This window comes from Sphaeramia orbicularis, chromosome 8 (genome assembly GCF_902148855.1).
Source record: "Sphaeramia orbicularis chromosome 8, fSphaOr1.1, whole genome shotgun sequence".
Taxonomy (NCBI): Eukaryota; Metazoa; Chordata; class Actinopteri; order Kurtiformes; family Apogonidae; genus Sphaeramia; species Sphaeramia orbicularis.
In genome coordinates, this window is record NC_043964.1 from 41117068 (window position 1) to 41128157 (window position 11090).

General features: G+C 36.4%; 1 protein-coding gene across 2 annotated transcripts; it reads left to right on the plus strand.

The window, feature by feature from the left end:
* Positions 1 to 496: 496 nt before the first annotated feature.
* il2rb (interleukin 2 receptor, beta) lies at positions 497 to 9176 on the plus strand. 2 transcript variants are annotated; one of them, XM_030140330.1, is made up of 10 exons: positions 497 to 762; positions 1432 to 1529; positions 2290 to 2410; positions 2550 to 2613; positions 3243 to 3336; positions 3591 to 3736; positions 5628 to 5811; positions 5920 to 6025; positions 6116 to 6194; positions 8177 to 9176. In XM_030140330.1, the coding sequence occupies exons 2-10, from the start codon at positions 1439 to 1441 to the stop codon at positions 9026 to 9028; spliced, it is 1737 nt and encodes a 578-aa protein (XP_029996190.1). In that variant the 5' UTR covers positions 497 to 762; positions 1432 to 1438; the 3' UTR covers positions 9029 to 9176. The 2 variants fall into 2 exon arrangements, with proteins under 2 accessions (XP_029996190.1, XP_029996191.1); XM_030140331.1 differs by having other exon boundaries at positions 497 to 663.
* Positions 9177 to 11090: the final 1914 nt, after the last annotated feature.

An 11090-nucleotide genomic window follows, 5' to 3' on the forward strand; every position in this document is an offset into this window, starting at 1 on the left:
ACAGGCTGCTGCTTTAACTTTCAACCTCTTTTCCTCTTTGTCTCTGAAGAAGCTCTTGAGTCACACACAAATGTCTGCAGTGGTTGTGGCTGTAACGGCAGCGGTTTTGCTGCTGTACAACTTTTTGTGACTGCGTCTAGAATAACCCCATGGGTCTAAATCTAGTAAGTTTAGTCTCTTTAATCCTCCAAATCTTCTGTTTAAGGCGAGTTTGATTGACATAAACCACTTCATAGGACAAATGTGTATCTCATTCTTCATTCCACCCACTTAACATTGTGATTGAAACAGGATGTGGTGTGCTTTGTAATTGTGTTTTCAGTGCATTTATTATCTTAAAACCTCTGTCGGTGGTCCAGGTAGCTTCTCTGCTACTGATGCTGGTGGTAAACAGGAGGAGGTGCTTCACTCTACAATCTACCTTCCTCCAACACCCCCACCAACATCTCCACCACCTCCCGCCCCAACCCAAAACCCAAAACCGGCCCATCCTCTCTCACTATCACTCACATTTTCACGAGGCTTCCTGTAAGCCTCTGACAGAGGCTGTGGCTATAAATGGAAAATGTCAGCGGGCACTTAAAAAGAAGAGCAAATCATAAGAGTGAGGAGACAGAGGGATGAGTGAGAGGATGTAAGAGGGGGAGCTACTGATAGAAACAGGTAAAGAATCGCAGAAGGAGAGTTTACTCTTCTGAAACTTGACGTTCCATCAGAGGAGACGGCAATGTGTTTCTATTCAGGCACCCACGGCTAGAGCAGGTACGGTCTTTTATTAATGTAAAAATGTCATTTTTGGTGTCATATAACACTTGTTTCTACTGAAAAACTGAATTTAGACTATAGTTTTTGATATCTGCTGGTACTGTTTTCCCTCCTATTCATTGATGTAACAAGTATTAATTTCAGTGACACATTTGTACTTTCCATTAGCTCGCTTTATGATGGAAAATTTGCGACAGCCGTTAAAACAAAGTGGTGAGATGATACAAACAAATCATATTTCCCCCTTTTATAGACATAGAGCACACTGTGGATCTTTTCTATTTAATTATATGTCAACCTGGACACTATGTTTGTACACATCCTGTATTCAGATGGGCATAATTAAAACTGAAGCAGTCTGACTAAAAGTGATCTCATACGACTACTGGTTTACATATTCTCTACCGTGCACCAGTGCTGCACAGGTGTCAGTATTTTCGGTCAAGTTTCATTTGTTGTTTTAGTGCTGTCACCCTTTCAGGAAGAGTGTTAGGGTTGCTCAGCATGAGTGTGAATGAGCCATCTCAAGTAAAACTGTTGTCACTTAGTTGATGTCTGTTTCAGAAATGAGTCTATTTTTAAAAAAAAAAATACAGTTTAATATGGAGGAAAGGATCCAGTTTGTTATTCTAAAGTACATTGTGTGTTGATGCTTTGTGTTTACAGTCACATCATGGTCATGGCTGTGGAGATGCGGTGGTCCTTATATGCAGCTGTGGTTCTGTTTTCAGTCCAAGTTGCCCACTCTCACAGAAGTTTGCAAGGTTTAGTATGAACATCCCTGAGACTCACAATATACTTACATTAACCCATAAAGACCCAAACAGCCACTGGCAACCAAAATCATCGACTGATCTAAACTATTTAATAACTTCCGCACCACTAAACCTATCGATATGGTGAAATAATTAAAGTAAAATACAGCTAATCATCTTTTCATGGTCGTCAGATACAACCCACTGGGACGTTCAGAGGGTCTGTAGTGAATGTGGAAACACTGTCATCTTCCAAAACACTGATTCACCAGTGAAACCCATGTATTTTCATTGATGATAGTGATTGGAGATGCTTGTTTTTATGTTCAGTCATTGACATTTTTGCTGAAAAAGTCACTTTTTCTTCAGTTTTCTCTGTTTCTGTTAAACAACTCTCAACTTTACTCTGAGCTTTTATGAACATCTACATGATCAGAAAGTTAAACATGGGAAAACATCTGATTTCCACTGAAAAAATGCAAAATACAGAGGATGATATTATAATAAATGGTGATAAATCCCTTAAGTAAGGTTAAATATGGAGAAAAATTCATTTTGGAACTGCCGCAGCAGTAGCACTGGGTCTCTATGGGTTAACTGTAGATGAAAGATATTATTCTACACATTACATGATCATTTAAACCTGAAAAAGTGAATCAATTTCACAGATTACACTTTATCCTGATTGGTCTCTGTTATCACTCACATTGAAAAGACACACCATGTCATTGTTTTGTTTTGTTTCTTTTCTGTTGTTTTATCTCCACAGGACTTTCCTGTATAAATGACTTCATCCGTAATCTCAGCTGTACATGGAGCGGCTCTCCATTTGATCCTGGTGTACACTGCTTGATCTCTGGTGTGAGGGGAACCTTTCCTGGTCTAGTAACGTAAGACTGTAGATTTAATGAAGACACACATGTTTACTCTGCTAGTTACCGATTCACATGATGATTGCAAAAAAAAAAAAAACTGGTTGCGAATTGAGGCAGTCAGTGATCATGTTTTCTGTTTTTTTTTTTTACCTAGACAAAGCTGCAACGTAACACAAGGAACCTCTCCTCCAGGCTGCAGTATTTCCTTTGAAAAGATGGTAAGTCACTTACATTGGCCATTGATGTGAATATCCAAACATCATATATTTAATTAATTAACCAATTAGGACCCAAACGGCAAACTGGCAACCAAAAGCATCTACTGGTCTGAAATGTTCCATACCTGTTGATCCATTAATCCAATCAATACATGTAAATAACTGGTGTAAAATACAGTTTGTCGTCTCTTCATGGTCATCAGATATCACCTATTTGGATGTTCAGAGGCTCCGTAGTTACCATAGAAACAACACTGATTCACCAGTAAATCCCAGGGAGTTTGATCAATGACAGTGGTCATAGATGGTTGTTTTCACATTCAGTTATGAACATATTTTGCTTAAAAAGTCACTTTTTCTTGAGTTTTCTCTGTTTTTGATATAATAACCCTCAACTTTAATCTGAGTTTTTATGAACATCTACATGATCAGTAAATTAAATATAGCCAAATACCTGATTTTTAATGAAAATGCTGCAAACTGCAGAGGATAATATTACAATAAACTGTGATTGATCACTTAAAAAAAATTAAATATAGGGAAAAAAAAAAAAAAAAACAACTGTTATGAAACTGCCACAGAAGTACCAGTGGGTCTGTATGGGTTAACAGATACAAATCTCATTCCAGGAATTCACTTTTTATGAATCCATGCCCAGCATCAGCATGACATGTAATGGCATGTTGGTGGCGAACATCACTCGTTATTGCCCACAGAAACACGGTGAGTAATGTTTTCTTCCTTGATAACTTTTCAGTTGCTCCAGACACATAATTGTTCTTTAATTTGGGAAGATGTTGAATTTATGTGACACCTGCACACCTAAGAGTAAAGATTTGAGACACAATGTTACTTTCTTATTAGACAGGTTGCTACTCTTTTTTGAAGGAATTCATTAATTTCACTTTTTTCCATTTCTGTGTCTGGGTGGATTTATGTGCATGTATTTTGTGTGACTGTGTTCCCAAACATGGCAGTTAAAATGCACCCTCCTGGCGTTCCTAATGTCACATGCAGCGGTAATGAGACATGGATCTCATGGAATCCAAGCAGTCCTCGCTCTGACTTCATCAAAGTCTTTGACTTCCAAGTTCAGATGAAACAGCATCACCAGACATGGAAGGTGAGAATGCATGTGTGTTCAGATGTGCTCACATTTTGTCTTCAGTGCGTGTTCCTTTTTTTGTTGTTAACATTTAGTTAGTTAGTTAGTTAGTTTTCAGTCATATATGCATTTCAAAACAACAGAAGAAGAGAGAAATAATACAATTTGACTGAAAAAAAGGCTCAGGCAGAAGCAAAGCTTATTAATGCCTGCCTACTTCACAGCTTACCCCTTTCATGCATACTGGTCACTACAGTGGACAGTTATTCTACAGCTGTCTCTTGTATATTCATGGATTTTGTTATTTTAGTTCCATATCAGCCAACACAGCACACAATACACTTCAACTGATAACATTACTGTAGTTTGGCTGTTCTTGATAAACCAAATCTAACATGTTTGAGTGTAAATCAATTCCTTGTTATCGTTATTAGACTGTAATTAACAAAAAAAAGTGTTTTGGTTTTTTTTGTTTGTTTTTTTGGCATAATATCTCCATGAAGTGACTAGTATTGGAGTTTACTACAAACAAGAAGTTAAGGATATTTCTTTTTTTTCTTTTTTTTCTTTTTTTGCCATTTGTAAATAAAACTATGTCTGGTCATTTAAAAAATGTGTTTCAATTCAATTCACACACAAAAAAGTAAAAAGCATTGTGCAAAATCCCAACTGAAAAGAATAACCCCAAAAATATTAAATATCCCTAACTTTTTGTTTGTAGTGTATGTTAAAATGTGAGAAAACATCAAATTAGCAGCATTAAATGTTTTTATTTCATAGTTTTCATACAGTATATCAGTAAATACACGTTTCATTGCTTTAAAAATTAAATGCACATTATAAATAAAGAACAAAATCTTGATTAACATTCTCATAATTCATGCATGAAAGGGTTAAGCTACATCAGTGTTTTTCAACCTTGGGGTTGGGACCCCATGTGGGGTCGCCTGGAATTCAAATGGGGTCGCCTGAAATTTCTAGTAATTGATAAAAATAATAATAATAAAAAAAACTTACTGATAAAAAAAAAAAAAATACATGGTGAGTTGACAGAGACAATCACAATCCATAAAAGACATGACAAACTGTGAAGCTGAAACTGAAGCACTGTGGTACTGTTTATCTTTTAAATGTTCATTGTGGTCAGTTTCAGATGCTGCAGCTCTTTCATAATTCATAGTTTGAGTTCTTGTTTGTTCAGTATTAATTCACAGCCTTGTAAATACAAGCTGGACTGACTGTACATATCCTGACCAAGGAAAAAAAAAATTCAGCAGTAATTTCAACCTTGCTTGTCTGCCTCCGTCCATAATAATATACATTATATAGACTAAATGTCATCTAAAATCAACGTTTATTTGCACCATAGTATAGCACACTATTACATGATCAGAAACCAACTGTCTCCATTTTGAATGTCTGGGGTCGCCCGAAATTTGTGATGTCATGAACCAAGAAAGGTTGGGTATCACTGAGCTACACAATACATGGTGACAAGTAGAAAGGAGAAAAAATATTTGCATATACTTTTTTTTTTTTTTTTTCCAGTTACAGCCACAACTCTCAAATATAGATGCATATAATGCTTTTTTGAACATAACAAAGGAAGTACATTGCAAGTTTTAAATGAGCACTATTCCACATTTGAGCGCTTTTAAAAGAAATACATCTTCTTTTTTAGCTTTTTGTAACATAAGTTTGCATCCATCTATCAATTCATATTTACTTTAAGACACTATAAAAACTTTTGCACACAATGTAGTGTTTTGTTTTTTGCTTTAAACATGATTTGCATTGTTCTATAATAAGTCAAGTCTCTAAACTTCAAAACATGACAATTTAGAAACAATGGATTAGTATGATCATTATTGATATTGTGTCTTTGTAATTGCTTTAATATGTTTGTCAGGAGGCCCAAGTTTTTCCTACGCAGCATCATGAGCTACAAATGTACACTAGACAACTCCAGGGCCCTCACCAGGTCCGGGTCAGGGTGAAGCCTGCGGATGCCTCTTATCAAAGTGACTGGAGTGACTGGAGTCAAACAACATCCTGGATGGGAGCAGACATGACACCAGCGACACAATATTCAGGTATTTAAATAGAATTTGATGAAAAAGAGCCCCCCAAAAGAAATCCTTGATTTGTGATTTTACTTTCACACACATATTACACACTGTGATGTGGGCGATGTTTTTCAGGGTGGATTCAGGGTCAGACATCATTGGTGACCTTGTTAGTGTTCATCATCTCAGGCTTCATCACTGTTGTATCACTGGTCATTTACAGATATTGCATAAAGAGCATGTGAGTACACTTTAGGTGTAAGTGTATGCATGTTTGTCTTTTTTTTTGTCCAAAATTGCTTGAATGTAATGACTTTCTGATTTATTTCAGAGTCCAGAAGGGGAAAGAAGTACCAAACCCTTCCAAATATTTTGGCACCCTTCATTCTGTTCAAGAAGGAAATTTAAAGGTAAAAAAATATAATAATAATAATAATAATAATAATAATAATAATAATAATAATAATAATAATAATACGTTAGCACATTGAGCCCTTTACCTCTGCATTCTGACACATTTTGCCACATTTGCTTTATCAGCTGCAGACTTTTTATTAATTACATTGTTGCCTAAAAATTTGGAAAAATTTAGTTTTTAGATACATTCCTCTTTTTCTTCCTATTTCTACACATCAGTAATCCCCTCTGAACAGGTGTATTGATTACATACTGAGTCCCAGATACTCTTTATATATCAAGAAAAAAATCATGTCGTCACAATCATTTCACTGAGAAGAGGTAAAAATATTTTATTCTAACTCTGCCTGACTTAAACTTCCATTCCATAATTGATTTCTTATTTAAATTCCTTTTTTTGTTTGTTTTATTTTACATTTTTAAACTTTGATGGACAAAATCAATAATAAATAAATTATAATACTACTAATAATAACTGAATGTCTTAAATGCAGTAGAACATTTCCATTGAATGGGGACCGTGGTTCCTCTCCTCTGACTGGAGTACCCCAGGGTTAAATACTGGGGCCACTGTTTTCACTATTTTCTCTTATGTGGATGTTTTGCAAAACGTTTTTCTCTATGTTTTGGCCTCTCATCAACATATAACTTCTTTTTTAATGCCTTCCAAAGACGATTTCTCAAAAGTTGAGTTTTTGTATGTCCATGTGGTTTCACATCCCAATCTGCACATGCCTATTGTTCATATGTATAATGAATATGCACCACTATGTCCATGTCTGAAACAACAGATATAGGAAGTATAGGTTCAGCTCATGGATTTATTTGGGAGATGGACACATAAGCGTTGTGGATAAAGAATGCATTTGCACAAAACTAAAACTAACTCTTTCGTGTTGATGTACAGTACGTTCATAATTTTCCTCACCTCTGCTGCTCAATAGACACCACAGAATAACGCCTCTGCATCAGCTGTGTTGAATATTCCCTAAATATCTGTGATGTCTTCAGTTTAATGTCCACCACAAAACAATGTCTGGGCTTTTGTACTGCTTTTTGGTGGATTTTGTGTTCTGGTGTTTACAGGGATATTTTGTCAAACTAAAGACATGTGGACAGAATTTTTGTCTTCAGCACACTGGAAAAATGCCTGTTTAGAAAAATATCCTTATTAGTGCAGAAATGGCATTAGACCCCCAAAAGAAAAACATGTTATCTATCCATTCCATTGATTATTTAAGAGATAACATGAATGTGAGCTGATCATTATTGAATTTTATCAAAATAAACTGCACCAGGGTGTTGCAGGATCCTGAAGCTTGACACACAGCTGACGCAATTATTAAATGGATAAACATATATTGACTTAAAATAGTTTTATTGCTTCCACTGAAAAATATTCTTTAAGATTCTGCTGTCAGAATTGTGTAAAGGTCTGTTATCTATATTACTGATCTATTACAGAGAAATGCCAGCCTTAACAATGTTGTTGTTCAACACCAGAAATCTTTCTTTGTCCAGCACTTTAAATTTGACAGTCCTTTTTTTTTAAAGTATTTTTATTTATTTATTTATTACCGCAGGAATGCTATTGAAAATGATAGGAATCAACAAGGTCACTTACACTCGTTTCTTCTTTTTATTTTTATTTAGACCTGAGAGATGCTTCTTGCATCAGCCAAAGGTGTATTTTAGAAATCTAAAAAAAAAGTCAGTCATCAACTTCCTTCATTATTACATTTTGTAGTTTTCAGAAAAGGTTGTAAGACAGTTAAAGCAAAGAGTAAGAGTTGTTGCCACAGTCTTTATAGCACTTGAAATACTCTATTTTTAACAACATTATTTTTTTTAAGTCATTGAAGTATTGCATTTACAGGCCCCATTTGCTTTTAAATGCACTCAGACTAATTTAAGAAATGGTCTCTACAGCCCTTTTCTTATTCTCCACACTGTAAATGTCTTTTTCTTTTCTCAGGAATGGTTAAATCCTCTTGCCGCTCCTGAATCATTCTTCAGAGCCGAGCCATGCGACCACATCTCATTGGTGGAGGTCTGTGAGACCTGGGACGTGGTCCCCTCCACCTCTCCATCCTTCAGCTCCACCACGGCCCTACTTCACTTCAGAGGTTACCCCTCGGCTGAATCAGACACCAGCGGGGTAGCTGACAATTCCTCTTCCTCCTCTTCCTCCTGCTTTTCCAACATGGGCTATTTTATGTCCAGTTACACCGGCAGCTCAGCTCCAACCAACCCCAGTCCTGCCTACTTCACCTATAATGAGGATTTCCTCAGTCCTCATAACAGCCACAGCCTTCACCTGTCGCTGTGCCCTTCCATCAGCACTTCTTCAAAGTATGAGAGCTTAAAGATGGAGCCGCAGAGCCCAGACTCTGGCTTTGGTATCGACAAAGAGGGCAATGACACGGACATGGAAGTAGAAAATGAAGAGGTGTCCGAAGAAGACCAGAGATCTCCTCTTTTTATCCTTCCTCTTGTCTCCCTCTCTCCCCCATCCCCTCCTCCTCAACCTGCAAGTCTAACCCAGGTGTTCTCTGTAAGCCACCAGGTGGAAGCGCCTGTGGGGGCTGGTACTGCTGGTACTGCTGGTACTGCTGCTGCTGGTACTGCTGGTACTGCTGGTACTTTTGGTACTGCTGGTACTGCTGCTGCTGGTACTGCTGGTACTGCTGCTGCTGGTACTGCTGGTGACTCCGCAGCCTGGCCTGTGACCATGTGTAGGTCTTCATCTATGCCTGTGGAGCCGTGTAGAACAGGTTATCTCACACTCAAAGAGTTACAGACCACATTCAGCAACAAATCTATCTGACAATTTGTACCAGCGTGTGACATCCTTCTTAACCCATAAAGACCCAGTGCTACTTTTGTGGTAGATCCAAAAAAAAATGTTTTTTTCTGTATTTAACTTTTCTTAAGTGATTTATTATAATTTATTATTATATTATTCTCTGTTTTTGCAGTTTTTCAGTGAAAATCAGGTATTTTCCTATGTTTAATATACCGATCATGTAGATGTTCATAAAAACTCAGATTAAAGTTGAGGGTTATTATATCAAAACCAGAAAACTCAAGAAAAGGTGACGTTTTAAGCAAAAATGTGTCAATAACTGAATGTAAAAACAAGCATCTACAACCACTGTCAGTGATCCAACTCCATGGGTTTTACTGGGGAATCAATGTTGTAGAAGTTGGTGGAGTTTCCACTGTAACTACGGAGCCTCTGAACGTCCAAATGGGTCATATCTGATGACCATGAAAAGATGACAAACTGCATTTTACACAACATATTACTCAACGTATTGATAGGATTAGTGGATCAACAGGTATTAAATATTTTAGATCAGTAGATGATTTTGGTCGCCGGTGGAGGTTTGGGTCTTTATGGGTTAATTATAAACCACCTTGTACGTCACATACTGACAGTATTTTTGAGGTCTGTTTCCCGATACTTCATGAATTTAAATACATTCACTCTCTTCTCAGCTTTGTTTCCAAATTCTATATAATCCTAAATCAGTTTTAATCAGTGCTAAATATAGGCTATAAACTATATTCACATACATAATCTGCAGTTTGTTGTTAAATAGTTACTTTAACTTTTACAGTTCCATGTAGTCATTATATCCCAACAGTTTCATCTGAATGAGTAACAGGTGGAGAACAATAAGAAAAACGACTGCTTATTAAACTAGAACAAAACGTCATAGTTTAATAAAGTTAGTGTGTCATTTTCTCATTGCTATCAGACACAGATGAACTTTAATGATCCCCTGGGGGAAATGTAGTTTTTCATTAGCTCTGGAAAAAAACAAACAAACAAACAAAAAAAACAGAATTAATAAACAAGTAATCATCAGTTTCTCAGTAATCAGACTGAGGTGCTGAGTCTGATGCAGCTGGATCTTCTATAACTCCAGTCGCTCACTGCAGCTCATTCTGATTTGTCACAATGGGATGAAGAAGATGATGTGGATTGTTTAAGATGTCCCTTGCCTTACGTAGTGTGCATCTGTCCATCACAGTCCCTCATGTGTCCAGCTTCTGTCCAAAAACAGAGCCAGATTTTTCCACTGTTTTGTGTCCTTTTGTCTGATGTTACGTCCCCAGCAGACAGCAGCATAGAACAACACACTGGCTATGACAGACTGGTAAAACATGTGCAGCCTATTAGGACAGACGTCAAAGATTATCTGACACTGTCCCTTTCAATGAACTGCATCTGCATTTAGGGACCAGTCCATCTTGTCGTCAAGATTCACACCAAGACATTAGTTCGATGTCCACCCCACATATGTTGACTGACTGAAGATGGGGTTTAGACTTTCTGAAATCCACCACCACGTCTTTGGTCTTGGACGTGTACCAGCTTTTAATATAAAAACTTAAGTCAGAGCAGCTTTAAAATGAACTTTTAATTTTACATCATTATATTCAGTGTTATGAATTCAGTAAAAATACCTAAAAACCTTACAAAAAACTTACATTGCTCTAAAAAAAAAAAACATGCATTCTCAGTGTTTTTGCTTTTTATTACTTTAACTAGAATCTCAAAGACATACAGTTCACTGTGTGTAGCTTTTAGATATTAATCAACTATTTAGAATAACATAATTGCACAGTTTTGAAAATGAAATGTATTTTTTATTCCTGTACGATTGTGGGATATTTCTAAAGTGAAAGCTTTAAGACTGGATTTATATGTAACTGTGTAAATACTGATATAATTCTTGTAATAGATTTATTCATAGGGTCATGTAATGTTACAGAGCTTCTTTTTCTTTATAGTATGTGAAATCTGATAAACTACCTGCATTTTATATAAGATACTTGTAACATTTAAACATGTGAAATTAAATTTGTAGCAACAACAA